Source organism: Triturus cristatus, chromosome 12 (genome assembly GCF_964204655.1).
Source record: "Triturus cristatus chromosome 12, aTriCri1.1, whole genome shotgun sequence".
In the NCBI taxonomy this organism is placed as follows: domain Eukaryota; kingdom Metazoa; phylum Chordata; class Amphibia; order Caudata; family Salamandridae; genus Triturus; species Triturus cristatus.
This window is the reverse complement of record NC_140595.1, coordinates 755562935-755588045: the sequence shown is the minus strand read 5'-3', so window position 1 is coordinate 755588045 and position 25111 is coordinate 755562935. Positions and strand designations below refer to the sequence as shown.

The window sequence follows — 25111 nt, the reverse complement described above, 5'->3', positions numbered from 1 at the left end:
ATGAATATAAACCAGGCTACAGTAATACATTGGGTGCACGGTCTCAGTTTACGCAATCAAAAGTGCAGCCTTATCTCAATCTGTCCAGTGCCGACCATGACTGTGTGTTCGATTACACATACAATACTCTGGGCCCAATGCACACACGTAAAATGAGAGAAAAGTCTAACTTTACAACTACTCATAAATGCCCGTTGTGAAAACTCATAGTTGTAAAGTTCAAATTTTGGTATTCACAAAGGGCATTTACGAGTAGTAAATGCCCTTTGTGAATACCGATAGTCGTAAAGTTAGACTTTCCTCTCCAGTGTACCTTTGTGACTCAGACCCATTGTCTTCAACATAGTTGTGAATCTGATAGCATGTGTTGTCACTGAGGAGAGATCATGTTTGAAAACAAGTGCCCTAATTTGAGTCCACAGTATGATATATTTCACTTGAGGCAGATTGGTCACAGCTTCAAGTGGAGGCAGCGGATGCAGGCAGTTTCTCTGGAAGTCCCATAAACTCCAGGCCTCCTCCCAAAAAGCACATGAGGGACACACTGAAACAGTGCCAAGAGGTATGTTGTGCTCCATCAGTTTGGCTCCGGACAGCTCCTTTAGCATTCATCCATGTCTGTAATACAGTGAGGGTATAATGGCTATGGGTTGCCTCAATTGCATGTAGCCACATCTCTGCAAATGAGGGAATATTCCCTCACGATTGTGCTGGTGCACATCTTGCTTTTCCATGATCCAGATTACAGATGTCGGTGCCCACTTCTGTAACAGCAAAGTGTCCTATAGTCGGAAGCAGTTGGCACACAGGCCCGTTGCATTCCAGGGCACTTTGTTTGATATGGCCTTTGATGTGCATTTTCTTGTGATAGGTGGGTTTTGGTTTTTGCAACAACTTATTAGAAGTGAAGCTAGATGTCTACTAAGCTATTGTTTTTAAATGGCTTTCTGAAGGCACTGGACCTTTCAACAAAGACACTAAGAGGTGACCAATTGAACAGAAACTCTATGCATCTGTAGCACAGAGATTTATTTTTACCTTTTCAAGAGAAATATTTTTATGGGGTATCACAACCATCTTCACAAACTGTGAGGAAGCTGCAATCTGCTAGTTGCCTCAAGTCCTGTGACCTTCTTCATCATGCTGATAATTTGGAATTTTACAGGGAGAGCTCTGTTTTCCAGACTACCTTCGGAAAGCAGTGGTTCTGCCATGCCTCGAACTGAACATAGCAAAGTAGCTGCAACTTGAACTGTGTGCTGGAATAATAACAAAGGAGAGAGCATGAGAAGAGAGAAGATGGAAGGTAGAGTGGTGTGTGGTGAAACTTAAAAGGTATTGATAAAATGTTAAGAAGATAGGAGAAGAGGGAGGGGAGTGACAAGATTAGTGGAAATGGGAAGAAAAAATAGAGGAAGAGAAGATAGTAGGGCACCCATAATTACAGACCTATCTATGTTCCTTTTTTATGATTACGGCAACTGTTTTGGTACTGGATATTGAATTAAAATTGATGTTACGTAGCACGTGACAGTCAGGTACTGGGTCGTTCACATGATCAATTTAAGCTGCTTTACTGGCCAATTGGAGAAATCCTGAGCTTCCTTTCATCTAGTGTTCGAGTCTCCTGCACAGGAGTCCTACAGCCTCAGAGCCGCTGCATTCTATATACCCATTTGCAGCACAATGCCTCTTGCTAGGACTAACAGACACAATGTCATAGAGAAACCCAAACTCAAAAATGTCCACAAATCCAGCCCACTCCATTTGAGACAACTAGAATAACATACCAGAAAACATAGATACATGCATAGAAATGCTTTAACTGGTGGCATGTTGCCATTCAACATAACCAATCATCCCTACCGCACTTGCAGCTTTTCCTCCAGTGCCCCTTGAATATAGAGGTTCTTATCAGGCCCTACTATGAGTATGGTTAAGCCACCAAGATCACAAGCACACTGCCAATTGCCACAGTGTCTCACATACCATGGCCCAAATGGTGAACAGGTCTGCAGCCTTGGGAAGCATGCAGGATGGAAGAAGACTGGGATTGCCTCAGGTAACACTTATGTCTTAGTCTAAGATCATCAGGAAATGGTCTAGTGGTGGGTGGCAGACATGATAGCAAGGGAAATAGCAGGGGCATAGCATGTCAGAGAGGCAGGTGGTTAATGGTGATGGAGGGAAGGGTTATTCTAAAGGAACAGGCATTTTGCAGTTTTGCCCACATTTTTTAACCCCATTTTAACTAGCTGCTGCTTTTTCAAAACTGAGAGTGCACTGAGGACTTCTAAACAGACCTCAGTACCAGTGTTCTGGCCCATCCAAATGGTATGTTAAACTGGATGTACCTTATTGTCAGTTGCTGACTTTCTTATAAGTCCCTAGTATATGGTACCCAGGTTACGCAGGGCATGTAAGACGGGGGGGCATATTTATGAAACTATTGTGTAGGGCAGCGCAGCAAGTCATCTTTCTGAACTGCACCATAGGGAAAGGGCAGGAATGTGCCATGTGTAAGGCGATATGGCACATTTCTGCCTTTTCGCCTGTGCTGGAGCACTTTAGGCAACTTAGTGCCAATGCAGGCACCCTTGCACCGTTGTTCAAGGGTGTCTGTGTTGTAGGATACCTTACTGCACAAAAACAATCCCGGAAGGCATATTCCTCTATCTATGTTTATGTATAGATGTCTATCTATATTAAAACCAATAGCTAAGCCACCACTACCCTTAACCCTATATGTATGTCTTCCCTAAGGAAAGGAAGCCCTATGGAACCCTATGGCAGGGAGCAATATTTTGTTAAGTAAGACATATATTGTATACATGTCTTTGCAGCAAAACCCTTAAAGTTTATGTTTTTGCAAAGAAAGTTAGTAGCCATTGCAAAGTCGTCCATACTGAAGCACAGTTTTGAGACCATGACCTTGAATAGCAGTCTGAAAAGACAGGACGATAGGAGCACACCTTGAAGAGACAACCCAACACGATCATGTATTGTTGAGAATATATGTTGAGGATGTTTGTTGGAAGTTCAGCTTGAACAGATGACAAGTCTATGTTCAGGGCCATCTCTAGGCTGCTCTGCTTGAAGCTTGTTACTTGGCATATGACTGAGCCCTCACCACTTCCATCTCCCAGTAGACAGAGATACCCCCTAGGCACCTGGAGTCTGTCTTTGGAGCGCTGTACTGGAATACTCAAAGTTGGTTGTGGCAGCTCACAGTGCCAGATGGTGGTTGGTGTTACAGACAGTATCATTTGAGAAGTGTCTCCAGGACTATTGTAATAGTTGACTCTGGGTGGATGGCAGCAGCACCAGGTGTAAGACTATGTGAACTGTGGATGTTGATGCCAGTTGCAAAGATGCTAGAATCTTTATCTTACAACTGAGCCCTATAATTCTAGTTATCCCCCATGCACCCCACAAAGATTTCAGCAAGGCTGAAGGATAAGCAATGTTGCCTGTTGCCTCCGCTCAGCAGGAGCCAGATTGGAGCAGTGCTTGGCCCGGTGATCAGCATGCATCATCGGCCCTATGCTGAGTACAAATGAGAGAACAAATGAGTATCAGTATCACTGCAGTGCAAGCACACCTTATCATGCATGCATTGCAAAGCAACTGGGTAGAGGCTTGTGAAAAGAAATACTGCAATGTGTCAAGGCTGACACTTGAAACTCACTGTGGGTGTCATGTGGGTTGATCCAAAGTGAGATTAACACATCTAAAAAGCAATGACTAAGATTCCTGATGCATTTCACTTCCTTTATTTACTGTTTATTGAGCAGCCTTACTAGAAACAAGTAAATCGTGATTGACAATGTTGTTGTTTACTGATGATAGAATCTGTCACAGACAGCTAAATGTGTTCCAGAGTTAAAATGAGTAGGGTTGTTGTCTAGAAACATGTTAATCTTAATTGAGAATATTGATGTAATGCCTTTTGTCTGTGTAAACTATGTGAGACTGAAACCTAAAGGTATGAATGTGATTTCACAATAATAGAGGATCCCTTAATCAAGTTTGCAGTCAGAACTGAAATATCAAAAAGGGCTTTACTTAGGTTAATGCATCTCCTGAGCTCTACCTAAAACTGTTGGGCCTCCAGCCATGCTTAGCCTCTGGGTAATGGAAGGTGGAGCCTCCACCCCCCTCTGCCAGTGGGTAATAAATTCAATTTCCCTTCTGCCACAGAGACACTATAGTTGATGTGCTGGGAGGTCTGGCCCCTTGAGAGTGGTCTTCTATAACCATATTTTCCCTACAAAATTCGCATGCGAGGTGTGAAGGAATCCGACAGGAAAAATCAGTAACTGTCCCATTATCAAGGAGGTAACAAGGGCTTTTGTTGGTTTTTCTGAGGAACAAATCCCCTGCTCTTGTGGTTTATTTTCCAGAAAGACAAAAGGAAACGCTGAGTGGGTATTCATGACATTGCAGCCTGTTTGCTATTCATTTCTGACAAAAATGATTGCCCTGCGTGGGTTGAAGTTTTTTTGTAAGAAATAAAACTATGGTACTAAACTTTAATTATGGTGAGCAGCCTTCAGCAAGATGGGTGGAGGTGGAGCTCTCTCTGCTATGACGACCTCAGCATTTTATCATTTCAAACTAATACCTGTAAATCACCTTTATGTCCTGATCCTTACCTGAGGATACCTGTAAAGGCCAAGCAATCTGGCCATCAAAATGGTGTTAGATGAACTGTAGTCTCCTATGATGCCTGCCACTTGAGCCTTCATCTGACACATGTAGTTTGGAACAGACTTTTGTTTTTGAGTCAGGATCCACATGGTGCCCTCCAGGGCCTTCGATACAGCAGAGCAGGTGTCAAACAACCACAATCCCAGGGTGACGTTTGGCAAGAGGTTGACGTTCCTATTGATCTCCTCAATAGCAAACACCAATGCCTGGAACCACTGGTAGTTCTGGGAGGCCAACCTGTGGAGCATATAGGGTATTTAGATTAGACATTTACAGTAGTGAAGGCAATGGCTGCAAGTCGTTCTAGTCCTTCACTGCCCAGTCTCCATCTGTGTCTTTGCCCTCCAACATTATATGATTTTTTTTATTCTGTTAGTGATTTTACCCACACCCCTACTGGAGGAAATCAGTTAAAAACATTAAAGAAACTTTATCCATAAAACAGTTAACGTGTTACTGAACAGGCCACACCAACACTCCCTGTGTCATGTACCTTTGTTCCAGAATGGGAGCTCACTGACATCTTATATCATTCTGGGTTCAGAAGGAATATTCTATTCCATTCTTTGTGCATTTCTAAAGTGCATGTCTACCCATTGGCATCCCAGCGCTGGAAACGAAACACAGAGTGCGCCAGTGAGCTCAGGGGGAAATTATTTGTTAAACAGACAAGTTTTTAGGAGTTTGCGGAAGCCAAGTTCATTGTCTGTGAGTCTCATCGTGAGGTGGATGGTCTTCCATAGTTTGGCCACATTGTAGCCAAAGGGCCGCCCTCTGCTTCATGCTCTTAAAATGGAAGGAACAGTGGCCAAGCAGGCATTGGTGGATCAGAGGGCTCTGTTTAGTGTCCAGGGCCTTTTGTTCAGAGTGCCCTATGAGCAATCTATAAGGCTTTAAAATTGACCCTCTGTTGGAAAGGTGGCCAGTGGAGGGTGGCCATGGCCTGCTGGGCAGAGTTGCATCTGGGGACAATAAGCAGAGCTCAGGCTGATGCATTCTGCACTACTTGCAGTTATTTGCTAACAGTTTTTGAGCTCCTAGGTATAGCCAATTCTTGCAGTCCAAGCGGGAGAGAATTAATGCCTGGACCACGAGTGGAAAAGAAGGGGAGCAGGTGTAATATTTTAGAGAGCCTTCTAAGAATGTCCATAGCAGCATGGGGAGAGTTTTGTGGCCAAGGTTTCCATGCCTAATGTGTGTCCAACCATAACCCCAGGTTCTTAATACCTGCCTTGGGATTTTGCCTCTTTTTTCTGTGCCTCTCTTTCTTCTCTTTTGCCTCTTTTCCCTTTTTTCCTTCTCGCTCCCTCTTCCTGCCCTCCCCTCGACTGCTGTCCCCGCAGCCCCTCTACCCCCAGCGTGTCGCTCCCATCTCCCAGCTGATTGTCCTCCCCTGACCCCTACTTAATTGTGACCCGCTACAGGGTAAGAAGAGCAAGACCTCTGACCTTCCTTGTCAGTGTCCCTGCTATTCCCCTGCACAGCTCCACCCTTAAGGGACTGCCCTTGAGCCTGAGCTTCTTGCCAGGTAGGTGTTCGAGCCTCTCCTCTATCTGCAGGCTCCTGTCTGCGCCTCATCCATGGTGGTCTAGTGGAAGGGCACCCTGCTCTTCTGTTCTGCTATTCCGCTCTGCTCTGTGTCCTCTGGTCTCTTCTCTCTGCCTCTTTTCTTTTTGCCTCTTTATCTCATTCTTCCTCTTGTTCCTTTTGCCTCTTTTTTCCCTTTCTGCCTCTTTTTCTCTTTCTGCATCTTTTCTCTTTGCCTCTCGTTCTCTTTGCCTCTTTTTTCACTTTCTGCCTCTTTTTATCTTTTTTCTCTTTGCCTCTCTTTCTTCTCTTTTGCCTCTTTTCCCTTTTGCCCCTCTCACTCCCTCTTTCTGTGCTTCCCGCCACAGCACCTTCCCCCAGCGTGTCACTGCCACTTCTCAGCTGATCACCCTCCCCAACCCCTACTCAATGGTGGCCGCTGCATTGCCGGGCCGCCGGCATGCCGAAGGCGCACCAAAGGCGAGCCTGTCTTTAATCGTCTGTGCCTGTCTGTGACCTGTCTGCGACCAGCGCCAGGGAACAGGTCCCCCGATCCCCTGCCTCTCTAGACCTCACCACTCTTCATACACTCAATCCCAGATGCAACAACAGCTTCCAGCTCTCGACACCGAGCAACACCCAAGTCCCAATCTCCTACTGACACTGCTGCTGCACCTTGACCCACCTATGGACTCCAACAGCAATCCCCAGCCCACTGGACACCAGCACACACAAACCACTGCACTTCATCCTCCTCAATGTGCGCTCCCACACGCCACAGAAATCTGGGACCTCCTCAACACTACACAAAAGTGCATGAGGATTAATTCCTTCTGCTGGCGTGAGCACTGTTGCATAAGCAAATAAATTGCTATCTTCCAATTAATCTTGTAGATCTCTATAAATCACTCTTAAGGCAAATATTCAATAACTTCAGTAGTTTTATTCCCAATTCGGGGGCATTAAACTCCATGCGAAATTCATTCTTGGCAATTCAATTACAACGTCAATGTTTGCAAACCCAATGCATTTCGGGTCCAATCAAGACCCTTCATCAGGGGTCTTAAAAGGGGTCTTAAAAGCCAATACTGTAATTGTAAAAAGGCATTTCATCTTACAGTCCTTGCTAAATCAACGAACAAACTGTTATTTTAAAACGTGAAACAATTAATTGGTGCTCAGAATCAAGAAAACGAGAAACAGAGACGTGTTGTTTAAAAGAAAAATGCATGCTCATGGCCAGTGAATAGAGAAATAGATCATTGCAGTCAAACTGCATGTGAGTGAATCAATGGAAAGCGCAACTTGATTTAAACGGAGAAAAGAACAAATGTTAGTAATGTACAGGAGACTACGTGAATGTTCACGGTTGGATAAAAAGAGTAGTAACAGCCAAACACCACGTGCTTTACGAGCTAGTGAATAAATTGAGGGAAGTGTTGGTGCTATTAAGAACAAATTTAGTCTAAGTCTTGCTGATAAACGGTGAGAACACCGGTACTGGTGCTGATTTTCTCGGCATATTTCAGAGACAAACGAAACCACGCGCGTCTTATTCTAAGTGGAAAAGTGTGCAACAGAACAGATATGGTGATTTAAGTACAGTGCAGTGCAAGAAAAGGCTACTCGATTACTCATAGAAAAAACATTAGTGAATTACGCGAGTTATTCCAGCCAAAGTCAACGAGCGTTACGAGCTTACCGAGTCAGGTTGTTATGCGTGGCTTTCTCAACCATGGATACGTCAGTGACTCATAAGACGTGACTATTTAAACTTACTGGGATTTTTTAAAGTGATAGTGACTAGAGGTGCTAAAAAGCGAAAATAGTGAGTGTAGAGGAAATGTGAGCAATAAACATAGAAAGAGTAAAAATAAAACAGATTAGATGTGTTATAAGATTAAACTGAAAAATCAAGGTAAAAACGAAAAATCGGCCAGAGTGGCTCTATATTGAGCATTAACAGATACTAGATACTTATTTATTTACAAAGTCGATGATGCCACAAAACATGTTAACATCAGCAACTTATTGAGAATTGAATAAACACTGTAAAGCAATATGATAAACAAATGTAAATGGGAATCTGCAATCCTATTAAGACAAATCAGCCGCAAATTGTACGCTTTACTTAAATCACCATATCCGTTCTGAAATAATTCTCTTCACTTTGACAGTTTTCATTAACCCACATTAAAAAAAATCTACCTTACTCTCAATTCATTCGATTAAAAAGAATTACTTCTGATCCACAAGATACTGTTGACATCATCCACAAAGTCATGGACAGATTCCAAAAGAGAGGTTATCTGGAACCTATCTTAGAGGAGACGAAACAAAGGCTTGCATTAGTAGATCGCACCAGTTTACTAAGCCACACAAATAAACAACAATCCAATCCATTAGTGTGCGTATTGAAGCTTTCCACGCAAGCCTCCATGATTAAATCCATCATAATGAAACACTGGGACATCATACAAACTGAACCTGATCTCAATTCTTTATTTCCGCAACGTCCAACCTTTGCGATGCAACGATCAAAAAATCTTAAAGAATTATTGACAAAAGTATCCAGAGACCCCAGTAAAAAAGGAATGCAAAAATGCATGAACTGTGTACATTGTAGTAATGTGATGGTAGGAGACTATTTCATCCATCCTACCAAAGGCAACAAAATTAAATTGAGACACTCCAGCACTTGCGATACCTCTAATGTGATTTATGCATTGAAATGTCCTTGTGACAAAATCTATGTGGGTAGGACAGAAAGAAAAGTGAAAACACGCATAGGAGAACATAAAAGTAATATTCGTACCAACAATGAAAGATCAACAGTAGCATCACATTGGAAGGAAGCGAGACACAATATAGCACAACTACGCTTTACAATCTTGGAGGCACAAAAGCCCACTAAAGACATAGATCCTTCAAAATCATTAGCCCGATCAAACTACAATCTCTACAACCCCTGGGGATGAACGACCGAATTGAATTTAATTGTTTTTTGTAAAGTATATAGCCATTTCATGTCTGTGTACAATTTGCGGCTGATTTGTCTCAATAGGATTGCAGATCCCCATTTACATTTGTTTATCATATTGCATTAAAGTGTTTATTCAATGCTCAATACGGTGCTGATGTTTACATGTTTTGTGGCATCATCGACTTTGTAAATAGATAAGTATCTAGTATCTGTTAATGCGCAATATAGAGCCACTCTGGCCGATTTTTCATTTTTACCTTGTTTTTTCCGTTTAATCTTAAAACGCGTCTAATCTTTTTTTTTTTTTACTCTTTCTATGTTTATTGCTCACATTTCCTCTACGCTCACCATCTTCACTTTTTAGCACCGCTAGTCACTATCACTTTAAAACATCCCAGTAAGTTTAAATAGTCACGTCTTATGCGTCACCAACGTATCCATGGCTGAGAAAGCCACGCATAACAACCTTACTCGGTAAGCTCATAACGCTTGTTGCCTTTGGCTGGAATAACTTGCGTAATTCACTAATGTTTTTTCTATGAGTAATCGGGTAGCCTTTTCTTGCACTGCACTTTACTTAAATCACCATATCCGTTCTGCTGCACACTTTTCCACTTAGAATAAGACGCGCGTGGTTTTGTTTGTCTCTGAAATATGCTGAGTAAATCAGCACCAGTACCAGTGTTCTCACCATTTATCAGCAAGACTTAGACTTGATTTGTTCTTAATAGCACCAACACTTCCATCACTTTATTCACTAGCTCGTAACGCATGTGGTGTTTGGCTGTTACTACTTTTTTAATCCAACCGTGAACATTCACGTAGTCTCCTGTAAATAACTAACATTTGTTCTTTTCTCCGTTTAAACCAAGTTGCGCGTTTTCCATTGCTTCACTCACATGCAGTTTGACTGCAATGATCTATTACTCTATTCACTGGCCATGCGCAGGCATTTTTCTTTTAAACAACACATCTCTGTTTCTTGTTTTCTTGATTCTGAGCACCAATTAATTGTTTCACGTTTTAAAATAACAGTTTGTTAGTTGATTTAGCAAGGACTGTAAGATGAAATGCCTTTTGTTCTTTTTGCATTTACAGTATTGGCATTTAATACCCCTGATGAAGGGTCTTGATTGGACCCGAAATGCATTGGGTTTGCAAACATTGATGTTGTAATTGGATTGCCAAGAATGAATTTCGCATGGAGTTTAATGCACCTGAATTGGGAATAAAACTACTGAAGTTATTGAACATTTGCATAAGAGTGATTTATAGAGATCTACAAGATTAATTGGAAGATAGCAATTTTTTTGATTATGCAACAGTGCTCATGCTAGCAGAGGAATTATTCCTCATGCACTTTCGTATGGATGTCACCCTAGGGACGCCAATGGACAGGCGCCATGGTGTTTGAAACACACTATTAAAAATGTTGTCAACTTAATTTTTTTCATAAACCGTGTGCACGTTGGCATCAAATTGGTACCTCCTCAACACTCACACACCTGATGTCACTTTCCTCACAGAGACCTAGACCAACACCACCTCCAGACCCAAGATTGCAACCGCCATCCCCAACAGATACAGGATCCTGAGTAAAGACTGCCCCACCCACCCAGGAAAAGGCCTCGCCATCTTCCACAAAAACTCTGCACTGACCACCACTGCATCCATTTCCCCTTTACAAAACCCATCGCTCACAAGCACACATGCTGCCCCCTTGCAGAATCTGGAACTAAGTCTCCAAAGAACAGCTCACCTCCGCCCTCACTTGCACACCACACCCAACTAAAACAGACACCACCACCGCAGCAAGCAACCTTCACTGACGGATCGGAAACTGTGCCAACACACTCGCCCCCCTCCAGAAGACCATATGATGACACAACAAGAAAGCAAACTGGTTCATCGTGGTACTCCAAGAATCCAAGCGCTCCTGTTGATGACTGGCAAAGATGTGGAGAAACAGCAAAACTCTGGAAACACACCCCACCGACAAAACAGCCACCACAGCACACTACCAACTCATCAAATCCACTATGAAGAATTTTCTCAAAGACTGAATCCTCTCCAATGCCGACAACTCCAAGGAACTCTTCTCAATCCTACAGGAATTTGCCAAACCCAGCAGCGAAACAATAGATGTCCCCCACTCCCAAGACCTCTACAACAGACTCAGCTCCTTCCTTCACCTCAAGATCAAGAAGCGATATGACAACTTCAATGACCAAGACCTCCTCACCACCCCAACCCCCACCCCAAGCAATGCCCCTCAACAGACTTTACTCACATGGGTCCTACTCATGACAGAAGACATCCTAAAGACCACGATGAGCATCCACTCTGGAGCACCTTTAGACCCCTGCCCGCCACACATCTTCCACAGGGCCGCCATCACACCCGAGCTATGTCGAACCATCAATTGCTCCCTTTCCCCGACAACTGGAAGTGTGCCAAAGTCAATTACCTCCTAAAGAAGACCTCTGCAAACTTTACAGACCTCAAGAATTTCAGGCCCATCTCGCAGTTTGCTTTCACAGCCAAGGTCATCAAAAAGGCTGTCAACACCCAGCTGGAACACTTAATTGAATCCAACAACATCCTAGACACCTCCTAATCCGGATTCTGCAACAATAACAGGAAAGAGACTGCCCTCCTCACCGCCACAGATAGCATCCATGCCTTCCTTAACAAAGGCCAAATGGCAGCCCTCATCCTCCTGGACCTATCAGCAGCCTTTGACACCATCTCCCACAGCACTCTAGCCACCAGACTTCATGACGCCACATCCAAGGAAAGGCCCTAGACTGGATACATTCATTCCTCACTGGCAGAACATAGAGAATAGGACTACCGCCCTTCCTATCAGAACCAAAAGTGACCAGATGCAGAGTACCCCATGGATCCTCCCTCATTTCCACCCACTTCAACTTCTACATGGCCCCCCTAGCAACCATTGTCGGAAACCACGGGCTCAACATCATCTCCTATACCGATGATACCCAACTCTTCCTCTCCCTCACCAAGGAACCTGACATCACCAGGCACAAGTTCCAAGAAGGGAAGAAGGCCATTGCAACCTGGATGAAGAACAGCTGCCCGAAACTCAACTCAGAGAGAACAGAAGTCCTCATTCTCGCTCCACCCCCCACATGGGACAACACCCCCCACCCTCGGAAACCCACCCACCCTGACATACCATGCACCTAAGTCGGCATCACACTGGACTCTTCACTCACTATAAATCACCAGATCAAAGCTGTCTCCTCCACATTCTTCAGCACCCTCCGTAAACTATGAAAAACATTCAAATGAATACCCTCCGACTCCAGGTAAACAGTCACTCGTTCACTCATCATCAGCAGATTGGACTACGACAACGCCGTCTACGCCGGAATAAAATAAAATCCTCTGCAAACTCTAGCCCTTCCAGAACGCCGAAGCCAGACTAATCCTCTATATTCCAAGGCACAACCACTTCACGAAAACACATCTGCAACCTCCAGTGGCTCCCTGTCGAAAGAAGAATAACTTTTAAGTTGCTCACGCACGCCTACAAGGCCCTCTACAATATCAAACCACAATACCTCAACAAACGCCTCTCCTTCCATGCCCCCAAGAGAAACGTCCGCTCAGTAAACCTCTCCCTAGCCACCATCCCATGTTTCCACAGGAACAGAGTGGAAGGTCCTTCTCCTACCTTGCGGCCAAGACCTGGGACAAGCTCCCCCTCCACCTCCGGCAAAGCCCAGCACTGCCCCAATTCAGGAAAGACCTAAAGACCTGGCTCTTAGAATGACCCAACGGAGCTTCACAGACCCCCCGCAGCGCATTGAGACCATAACGGGTGAGTAGTGCACTTTACAAACCCCTGATTAATTGATTGATTGATTAATTGGTTGATTGATTGACATGCCTAAGCAATCTGGCCAGCCTAGGTGCAACTGGGGATTTGTATTGTTGCCTAGTACTATGAGCTCTATTTTCACCACATTTAGTTTGAGGCAGGATTCTGAACACACATTTCTCTGATGAAAAGCATTCTCCTGTGTATCATCATAGCTATCAATGTCCAAGCCCGGGTTTTTTCACTGAATCTGTATTTTGACCTAGCAAGACACTAATTTAGAATAGCCAGATTATCACATTGGTGACAGCACTGACATTTATAGGACTTTTGTGTTTGTGATTTTTTATTATAATTCCCTAAGGAGAAAGGGAGGTTCCACCTCAAGTATATTCTCCCAAAAATATGCAATACAAAAGAGAGACTTGAGGATGTTTAGAGTCAACTAGGTCCTATTAGTTTTTTATTACTTCTCCTGGGTGTGGGTCATCAAAAGATTTTTGAGCTGTCGTCTCACCCTGATCTTATTGAGGCATGCTTCATCGTTTGATGACCTTTCACACCATGGTAAGGAGCAATGCCAACCCGGCGGACTCAACCGAGGGGAGCTAATGTAACCCTGGGTGTTATTATAAATTTATGCTCAGGACAATATACTGGGTCGTGATTGTTTTATGGCAAGAGTAAATCTAAAATATACCTAGAGGTATACTCTACCAGTCCCTCTATTAATTTAGCGGATCCTCTGTTAATTCAGTGAATACCACAGTCATATTAAACTGCAGTTCCATAGCCAAGTGTGCAGGGAGCCTCCTCCATAGTCACACTTTCGTCAGAAGGTCAGCATGGCAGAATCATCTATTCTGTCCTTGTTCATTGCCATAATATGTGATTTTTTATTGCCATTTTTCCATTTTTTGTTGAATATTTTTTTTAATATTATTTCACCTTGAAATTGTTGAGGGCATGGAGTTGGCTCTTTCTACCTTCTCAAACCTTGTCAAGCCTGGCAGTAATGAAGATTAAGGGGATTTGGTGTAAAAAAGGACTGAGGATGAGCAACAATTCACGCTTGGAGAAAGGCACCTGGGCTTGAGAAGGGCCTGGTAAACACAGACTATCTCAGAAGAAGGAGGAGAACCAGGTCAAGTTGTTTAGGGACAGAGGATGATACATCAAGGAGGAGGCCTCTCCCCTACAATTTACAAAGCTGGGAGAGACATGTCAGCTGACAGCTTGTTCCCATATGAGCTGGAAATGAATACATTGTAGTGTGAGGACACAAGCACTGAGTGGAGGTTGACATTGATACTGGCTACCTTAGCCCTGGAGGAAAGAATATTGGTCCATAAGGAGAAAAAGCCTACTGCAGACCTTGCCTTTGAAAGAAAAAAACATGCTTTGAAGGAGGAAAGGGCCATAGAGGCTCATGCGGAGAGCCAGAGTAAGGTAGAACTCAAGGGTAGGTGGGTCCCAGGCCCTAGTATTGGTGGTGTTAGAAAATAGTGTTGAGAGAAGAATCAGTATTGCTACCTAGCTTTGTGTGGGTATAACAGAAAAGTGGTTTATTTCATTTTAATTTGCATTACTTAAGCACAAGGTAGATGAGAAACACGGGGGAGGAAGTCTTTTACGCTGGTTAGACTTATGAATTTCACATGATATGAATTCTATTTAGCAGCATATTAAATAATACTTTTTTATCACAATATTTTGGAAAAGCTATGAGAAATTACAAGAACATTGTTGGAAAGTGGGTTATTGGCAGGGGTAAGTGTACACCTACCACCAGTAATAAGGCCACCAACACGGTATAGGGTCCAGAAAAGGTCTCAGTAAATTAGCCCCTTGTTCAACCCTTGGTGGCTGACAAAGATCAGTCAGGCCTAACTAAGGAGACAGGAGTGTAAAGCATACACTAAAACAAACAAATCTAATGTAGGGAACCATAGATATGAATTTTTAATAGAAAAATATACAACAACACTCTGGGACACCTGGTCCCACTTGACAGGGACAATGTCAAAGTTTGAGGCCAACCACGATGGAGCCCTAGTCAGATCCACTATGCGGGCGGGCCCTGTCAATATTTTACCTTCACACTTAGAAACGTTTCTGGAGCTTTTTCTTTCGAAGTCGCCCGACCTTCCACAGCAGGCCAGATTCAGCTAAGGGTTCACCGGCTTGACTTTCTGCGAGGCCCCAGTCAAATCCTGGAACTAGGGAGCTCTAGAGCTTTCAGATGGACAAACCTGAAATCCTGGCCGGGAGGCGTTTGAAGGTAGTCAGCTTAACTCTCAATGTCGTGTCAGTCACCTCATGAACAATTTTCACAAAAGTTCTCCAAACTTCAGGAGGTGCTTCCTGAAGGTATCCTTGTAGGTTCCAAGTGTCCAAAACACCAATCCGAAGGTCTCAAATCTCCAAGATGGTCTCTGGGATGTCTGGACTACAATCTCCAAAATGCACCAGGCCAAATCCTTAAAAGTCCTTAGGGTGCACTCCAAGATGGGGACTTTGGTGGAGATGATGCAAGTGGGCTCTGTTAACGTGCAGCTTTCAGGGAGTCCACTCTTTAAGCAAGGCACAGTCCCCAGGGCTGTAGTACCAGATTGTGCGGCAGACACAGTCATTCCGAGTGCAGGACTTCGGGTGCAGAACCAGATTCCAGCAGGGCATACCTTCTTCTCCTAGTTTCAGGCAGCAGATATGAGAAACTATTCTGCTTTCACATATTTATTCAGTGTCCTGGAGTGACAAGCAGCGGGCACCTCTGTCCAATGAAATGCTGAGTGCCATCCAAAAGTATGACAACTTCCTCCAAAGTGTGGAATCTTCTTGTCCCACAAAGCACTGCACTTTAAAAAGTCCAACATGGATGATTCCTCTCCAGACGAGTACCAGCGGGCTAAACCAACCAACAGAGTGACACAGTTCCATTAGCTCCCCTCCCCCTGACCTCTGCAAATTCCTCCTAAGGCTGCAGTCTGTAGGTACACCTAGCATTCCTTACTGGTCTGCTCTTTTTTTGAACTAAGTTTGATGTACCCAGCCCCCTCTTTATGACATATCCTCCTCAGCTACAGAGCTCTCTCCATCAGATAACCTCTGCTCCGGCAAGGCCACTTATTACCTATTCAAAGCAGCCTGGCGAAGCCTGCTACTGCTGATCAATCATCAGACACCACTGGAAGGCTGGATTATGGCTCACAGAAAAAAAAATTCTCTAACTTCTCTTCTGTACTAGTTATGATACATTCATGAGTGGCAAGTTGTTGACATTATCAATACCAATTTGGAAGTCCTTGAATGAAATGTTACTCCTTTCCTAGCAATAGATCTACTTAAGTAAAATATTGCAATGTTGGCCTGTGGAGCTAAGTATTTACAAGGGGGAAACAGAATGGGGAATGTTTCCCCACCAGGCACACACAAAATATTTTATAATGTCCCTGTTTATAGTTACATGCCCCCCTACCTCTAGGACCCCTAGCAGGGACCTTGGGGGTGCCTAATATGTAAAAATAGGATAGATTATCATTTTTCAAGTGCCAATTCCACCAAAGTCGAATTTACTTTTAAAGACAGTCTACAAAGCAGAGCTGCCTTCAACATAACAGCAGGCACTCAGCAGTACACACATGCAAGTGCAGGAAATCTGCTGGGCCTCTAAACCTTCATACCACATAATATACTAGTTAGCTATAGGTAGATTGCACCCCTTGGCCCTATTATCTATTAGGGACCTATAGAATCTGGTATTACCAATTGTAGGTGTACCCTATTAAATGTATCTTTTTAAAAATAGCACTGGCCCTGGCCTGCTTAGCAGAGCCCAGGGTACAGACAGAGTCAGTTACCAACAGTATCATTCATCAAAACATGGGGTGAACAGGGCAAAAGGATATCTTTCTTACATGCCCCCCACATGAAAGGCGATGGATAACTAACCTGCACCCTTGTAGTCCTCATCAGCTAAGTGGAAAAACCATCTACATTTGTATTCTTCGATGATGTGCATCCCTATAGAGAAGTTCACTACCTCAATAGCTTGGGATTCTCCTCTCACATATACATGAGCCACCTGAGAGGTCTGTGGTCTGTTTGAACATGAAAGTGAGTACCAATCAAGTATGGTTTCAACTTTTTCAGGGACCAAACCACAGCAAAGACCTCCCTCAAATGGCACTCCATATTTGTTCTCTGGGGAGAAGTTGACTGCTAATAAAGGCAACTGGCTGATCAAGGCCCTCCTCATTTGTTTACACCAACCCTGCCCCAACCCCTTGTTCTGAAACATCTGTTTGAACCACAAATTCCTTTGTAGAGTCAGGGGCCAGTAACACTGGTGCTGAACACATAGCCTCTTCAGAATGTTAAAGTCCTTCTGAGACTCTGGGGTCCACATTATTGTCTTTGTCCACTTCTTAGAAGTATGTTCTATCAGGGGAGCCACAATGGTCCCATCATTGTGAACAAACCCTCTATAATACCCAGTAAGACCATGGAATGTCCTGACCTGTGCCTGGGTAGTAGGAGCTGTCCAATGCAAAATGGTTGGGATTTTGGCCTGGAGATGTTGTACATGGCCCCCACCTACTAGGTGGCCCAAGTACACCACATAACTCTGCCCTATTTGGCACGTGCTGGCCTTAAAAGTCAGGCCTGTGTGCTGCAGGGACTAAAGCACTTTTTTCAGGAGACTTTAGTGATCCTCCCAGGTAGCACTATACACAGCTACATCATCAAGATAATCTGCACTGAACTGATTTAACCCAGACAGGACCCTATTCACCAACCTTTGTAAGGTGGCTGGGGCATTCATTAAGCCAAAGGGCATTACTTTTAACTGGTACTGTCCCATTGGTGTGGAGAATGCTGACCTCTCCTTTGCTCCTTTAGTGAAGGAAATGTCCCAGTAACCTGAAGTCAAATCAAAGGTATTCAGATTCTTAGCAGCCCCTAATCTATCAATGAGATCATCAGCTCCAAGTATAAGGTGAGCCTCAGTCTTCGTGACTGCATTCAGTCCTATGTAGTACATGCAGAACCTTAACTCCTTCTTTCCCCCCCAGGGGATTAGGCTTGGGCAACAGCACCACTCGGCTGGCCCATGGGCTATCAGAGGGCTCAATTACGCCCAACTCTTGCAACTTAGCCATCTTAGCCTTGATGTTGGCTTTGCCCTGGTCAACATGTTTAGTCTATTTTTGACAGGTGAGCTGTCACCAGTGTCAATGTGGTGCACATACCAATCAGGGATTGCTTGGATCAAAGAGGACAGACCAGCAAACTGTCTCAGCACCTGCATGTAGTCTCTGTGCTGCAGGTCTGACAATTCTGGGGAGAGTATAACTTCCTCCACTGACCCATCTTGCACATTGTTAGAGAGGGTGTCGGGCACTGGTTCAGTTTCTTCCTCTTCTCCCTCATCTATGACCAGTAACATGGTCATGTCTGCCCTCTCATGGTAGGGGGTCAATCTATTGACACTAAGGACCCTATGAGGATTCCTGGAGGTGTTAAGGTCGACTAGGTAGGTAACCTTACCCTTTTTCTCAATGATTGTATAGGGCCCAGTCCACTTGTCATGGAGCACTGTAGGAGCTTAAGGCTCTAACACCCACATCAACTGTCCTGGAGTATACTAAGCCATTGTAGCCTTTTGATCACACCAGTACTTCATGAGCTCCTGGCTGGCCTCCAGTTTCCTTCCTGCCTTGTGCATGCAAGATCTGAGGTGTAACACATAGTCAAGCATAGTGTCCTTCTCTTCCATGAGAGGCTTCTCCAAAGATTCTCTCAGCAGGCACAATGGTCCCCTCACGAAGTGCCCTGCAACAGCTCAAAGGGACTGAAACCAACCCCTTTTTATGGGACCTCCCTGAGCAAAGGTTAGGTCTGTGAAGAAAACATCATGCCCTTCAGGATCTTATTGAACCTTTCCACCAGACCATTAGCCTGGGGGTGATATGGGATGGTGAACGTCTAAGTAACACCACATTCATCCCACATCCCTTTCAGGTAGCTGGGCATGAAGTTTGTGTCCCTATATGAAACAAACTCCTTTGGTACACCCACTCTGTTGAACACACCAAGTAAGGCCTTTAGGGGAAGTGACTGTTTTAAGGGGTATTACCTCTGGGTATCTTATGGCATGGTCCACTAGCACCAATATTTACTTATTTCCTGATGTAGTTAGTGGCTCTAGATGACCGACAATGTCCACTCCATCCTCTCAAAGGGAGTCCCAACCACTGGAGTAGTATCAAGGGAGCCATTGACTTGCACCCTATCTTGACTCTGGCCTGGCAGATGACACAGGAGCTACAGAGATCCTTTACCTTCTCAGACATATGGGGCCAGTAGAAATGGTTCACTAACCAGTTCCAAGTCTTGTTCTAACCCAAATGACCTGCCAAGGGCATATCATGACTCAAAGTCAGGATGAACTCCCTGTACCTGTGGGGCACCACCAATCTCCTAGTAGCACCCTCCTTGAGGTTTCTGACATCAGTGTAGAGAACTCCATCTTTCCAATAAATTCTGTGGAATTCACGGTCATCCCCCTCCACTTGCTATCAGGCAATCCGTCTCAAGTCCTCAAAGCTGGGACAGTCTCTCTGTCCCTGACAAAACTCCTCTCAGGAGGGTCCACCGGCTCCTGTCAGTTATGCCAAGTCTGAGAGCTCTGGCAGGAATGGAGTCCCTTCCTCAGAGGCTAGATCTTCCCCCTCAGGGTCAGATTCCTGCTGAGCCCCTGAAGTTCCCTGGGCTGGCTCACCAGACCCGTTGCCCTTGTCCATGGATTCTTGGCCCATTGTTCCAGGGTCCAAGTGTCCTTCATTTCCCTTCTGGCGAGTCTGTGACCTGGTCACAGCACCTACCCACTCTGGGAGCTCCCATATTCTCATCTGAAGATCTCTCTCCACCTCAGACCATTAAAATGCTTTGTGATAATTTCACAGAAAACAGTGAACTGTAGTGCAGGAGACTCATCTATCTTCCTAGAGCCTGTCACACCTCCCCATTCCAAGCCTGAGCCCTCCAATGTCAGCCAGGAGGAGGGTGATGATGATACCGCCTCAATTACTTCTAGTACTAGGGTTGTCATTCACAAATATTTGCATAATTTCACAGCCATAAATATTTTCACCATGGTCTAAATTAGTAGGTTTGGTATGATCACTTAGAAGTATCTTGGGAAGTTTACAGACATGACCATAGTGTCTCTGAGAGGATTTTAGCCTTCCTGAAGACAATGTAAATACATTAAATGCCACTCATAGTTTGAAGATGGATCACATCATGAAAAATTGTTTTGTGAAGCTACACCAGCATCTAATGGATACCATCCCCATTGAGCTTGAGAGAGAAGCTAACATGGGGATCAGGATCAAGGTGCCTCAGAAGATACAAGGGAAGATCACAAGAAGAGTGTGTCAGGCCAAAGAGTAAAGGTAAACAATTGTCTCATAGGGCGCCAATCTACAGCTAAGGGAGGGGCATCCCACACCACCTCAGATGAAAAAGAGATTGGGCATCATAGGGTAAGAGGCCTCGTGAGAAGGGTGGGTGCTTTGGCTATTTCCAGCTGTTCCTAATATGTAAATGCTTAGGTTCAGCATACTGTCCATGGTATTTGTTATTTTAATTTACAACATGCAAAAATAACCACAGGATGGGTATATCAGCACAGAAACAGATCACAGGCAAAAGAAACAGCTAAGTTAGTACAGTACTGCCTTGAGTGATTTCCTGAATTGAAAGTGATCAGTACAAGTTTGAATGTGAAGTGGCAGCTCTTCCAGTAAAAGGGGTTAGGTAAGAATTTGACCTGCCCCCAGATCAGGAGCTTTTGACCTGTGGAATACTGAGCATGGCTTTGTCACTGGATCTTAGGGGTCTGGGAGGGTGATAATAAGCAAACTTCGAAGATAGGTAACTGGGACGCCTCCCTATTAGAGCATTGTGTGTTACGCAGCAGACTTTGAAAATAATTCTTTTCTGGATCAGTAGTCAATGTAGTGAATGCAGCAAAGAAGAATATGAAGCCCCCGATGGAATATTGCAAATGAGACAGGCCGTGGTGTTCTTAATAGGACATTGCCATAATCCAAATAGCTAATGACAAAAGCCTGAACCAAAGTTTTCCTCCCTGTAAGTGGGAGAAATGAGAAGGCTCTTCTGACCAGGTGTATCGCATGAAAGCAGTAACCTATGATGGACAAAACCTGCTCTTTCATAGTGAGGGGTGTGTCCAGGCGGACTCCCAATTTCTTGACTACTTGTTTTGATGCTGGAGTTGTGCCACGTTCTGCCCTTGAGTAGTTAAATGTCAATACAGAGGGTTATTGCCCATGCTGTGCTTGTGATACAAAATGCAGGCAGGATGAAGTGTATTTTTATAGTATTTCTTTAATTTTTTCGGATATTTGACCTAGTTGCTTGAGGCCATCCTTGAGAGACTGTGATGTTTGAACAAGTTTTGATACAGTCAGATGTTGAAGGAATCCTATGGCATTAAAATGCAATCTTTTACCACAAAATCCCCCAAAAGATCATGTAAACTGATTGTTATTGACTGCTATTTTCTAGGGATTGAAGAGTGCGCGGGGTGTGAGAGCTACAGCAATTATTGGCAATTATTGCAAAATGTGTATTGATCATGTTCGTACTATTTTTATACCAATGGTTAAATGGTGACACAATTTGTATTTGTTGTTTTTAGTTTTGAAGAATTTTATGCATTGTGATATTATATTATTGTTGTTTTGTGATGCACCTGTATTTGTTTATGTCATGTTTTTATAGGGATATCCTAATAAATCCTAATTGAATTGAATTGTGTTGCCATAGTAGACTTTCAATTGGTGTTATGCGAGAATATATTTCCACAAAGTCTTTTTGGTGGGAAAAGCAATAGTATCATTCTATAGGCAAAAAAATAGGGTATGGTGCTTGTTGATGAAGATAGGCTCTACCTAATTTCTGTGTTCTCTGGTACAACATTTATGGTGTAAAAAACACATGCCTCCATTCTAAACTGCAGAATTTAGATTGCAGATCAAATGTCTAAAAGGAAGGGGCTGTGTCTTGCACACCAATCAAGATGATGTCAATTTTGTGAGCTCCATTGAGGAGCATTTTCCTGCTTTGAGTTGTGACAAGGAAGCGGAACCCTCCTATTGATCCACTGTAGATGTTCGCCACAGTTTCCAGAATGCAGAGGTCTTCCTGCATCCTGTTTTCTCAGCGGTTTTCAGGGACAAGGAGCTGCAGCGGTGATATCAGGGAAAAGCACGGGTGGGCGCCAATTTTTGTGCAATGTGCTGCGGCTCTCCTCGGTGAAATTTGGCCACATACTATTTGCCATTTTTTTATCTTTTTTATCTTCAAATGTAAACAGAAATATGATGATTAATCACTTTTCTCCTGCATGCATTACTCTTTTGGCTCCCTTCTGTAATTGTAATTGCATTTATAAAACACTTACTATCCTTGACGAGGTGTTGAATCACTTTTCGGAGAGTAGCACGCTACTCCAGAACCCAAAAAGGATTAGTGGTGAGTTTGTATAGGGAAATATGACTTTCTTTGAGTGTTGGACATGTGAGTAAGCCTGGGCGTTGAACTACGCTCTGTTCGCGGAGCTTGCGAAGTTTAGGTAACTTCGCGATTCGCGTAGAGCGCGAAGTTGCAGATTGCTACGCAATCTAGCGTGTAGCATAGTCGTTTTGCTTCCTCGCACGCTCAATATTCATTCTCGCGCGCGCGGTAACATCTTACCGTGATTCTGCGATCGCCAACTTGCTTTTCTGTCCGTTCGCGAGCGGCACGAGATTTGTAATATGGCTGTTCAAGCCCGCGAGAGTGTGCGAATGCGAACACGTTATTCTGGCGCGCAAGCTGAATTCCGGTGGCTGTATTGGTAAGGCGCAACCTCCTCCGATTCCAGCCTGACGTCTGCAGACAGCGGCTCTAGAGGACCCTCTCTTCCGCGGTTCATTGGAGACTGCGGTAGCCAGTTATTTTGCACTCAATACGGCTTCCACGGTTCTCACCAAATGGGAGGCCTTTAAAGTAGTGATTAGAGGCCATTGTCTGCGGCAGACTTGGAGTATCCGCAGACAACTCGACACTTCACTATCCAACATTGATAAGCAGCTGCTTCCACTTGTGACGCAGGTCATCACCTGCCCGGATCAACAGCAGCACTTGGACGCTGCACATATCAAGCGGGAGGCACTACTGGAGAGACTGAGGTGCCATAATTATTTGGCGCATTCGGCCCGTTCTCACTCTGCAGCTGACAAGGCCGGGTGGTTGCTGGCTTATTTGATCCAGCAGGAACCCCTCCAGCGCCCCATACAGTTGCCAATCGATGACCTGGGCCAGGAGCGAAGACACTCACACACAGATGACGGAACACTACACTTCGACTGTGTGAGACTTGACTGGTGGGTAACACCCAAAATGTGGATTCCTTTCTGGACACAGTGGAGTTGCCACTCTTACAGTTGACCAGTTCCTGGAGCTAGACTCCCCCCTAACGGAGGGCAAAATACGAGATGCGCTGCGCTCCTTGTCCTCTGGTAAAACGCCGGGTCCAGGTGGCCTCCCGGCTGAGTTCTTCAAAACTTACACAAAACATTTAGTACCTCAACTCCATATGCTGTTTACAGAGGCAATTTCGCATGGGGCTTTAGCCCCGACAATGCATACTGCTAATGTAGTTTCTTTGCTGAAAACGTAGTAAAGACCCCATGTCTCCTGGCTCTTATCAGCCAATTGCAATATTGAACACAGATTATAAGATTCTAGCAAAAGTCTTGGCCAATCGGCTGACCCCGTTTATATTGCTTTGAACATAAGATGTTACTTTCGGGTGGCGGAGTATGCCCTGATCGACTGGCCTTGCTCGGGCTGCATGGTATTAACCTTGAGAAGGCCTTCAATTCACTGGATTGGCATTTCCTCTTTGCCGTTCTGGCCCGTTTTGGAGTCAGACCCTACTTCCTTAGTTTGGTGCGACTGCTATACCTCGATCCGTCAGTCTGGGTTCATAAGGGGCCCTATGTCTCAGATTCAATTCGGGTACGACGTGGGACCTGGCAGGGGTGCCTGTTGTCCCCTATTTTGTTCGCGTTGGCATTGGAGCCACTGGCGGTCCATGTTCGCACCCATGTCGACATGGGTATTACACTGGGTGATGGCACCCACACCATTTTGCTATACTCAGATGACCTTCTGATATATGCTTGAGATCTTCATAACACCCTCTTTACACTTGACCAAGTCCTCAGCCATTTTGCACATGCTTCGGGATTGTGAGTCAATGCAGCGAAATCTATACTTTCCCCATTTTTGAAGGAGACTCCTGATCAAGTATACGTACTTGGGGGAACCCCCGTAGCCTGGTGCAGGGACCCTTTCCGCTATTTGGGGGGCCGAGTTTACCATACCAGAATTGACCTTTTAGATGGGAACGTACTCCGGGCCACCACGGCGATTCGGTCACAGATGGGTTTCTGGAAGACTCTTCCCTTGGCGATCTTTGGGAGGATTGCCCTTATTAAAATGATAGTCCTTCTCTACTTCTTTGCCGCTCTACCCCTTATCATCTCCCCCCCTTTCTTCAGGCAATGGGAAAAGGTTGTGCGAGACTTTATATGGGGAACATCATGCCACAGAGTGTCCATGGGAAAACATTACTTGCCTACCGAACTGGGTGGCCTAGCAGTACCTAACTTTGAGCATTACTACTTAGCTTCCCAGCTGCAATGGGTTGCCAGGTGGCTATCATCCCATTGTTTACCAGACACAGCTTCTTTACAGCCCCACTGACGCAGGGTAGCCTTTTACAAATTTTTCATCCATGCTCCAAATCCAGGCCCCCCAATACACTTCCACTCAACGTAGCATACAGGTGCTTCTATAGGAGTCTTTTCTTACTAGAGCCACCATCCTATGCGCACCTGCTATCCCATTGTTGGGAACTCCATGAGGGAACACCTACACGACTGTGGCTGAGCTACAACACT

At 44.5% G+C, this 25111-nt stretch overlaps 1 protein-coding gene across 1 annotated transcript in view; it reads right to left on the bottom strand.

Moving 5' to 3' along the window:
* LOC146782716 (extracellular calcium-sensing receptor-like) overlaps positions 1 to 25111 on the bottom strand; it is a 134390-nt gene that overhangs the window by 92156 nt on the left and 17123 nt on the right. The window contains exon 2 of the mRNA XM_085637204.1: positions 4656 to 4947. Within this exon, the coding sequence (XP_085493330.1) occupies positions 4656 to 4947 (292 nt within the window). The remainder of the gene's footprint in view (positions 1 to 4655; positions 4948 to 25111) is intronic.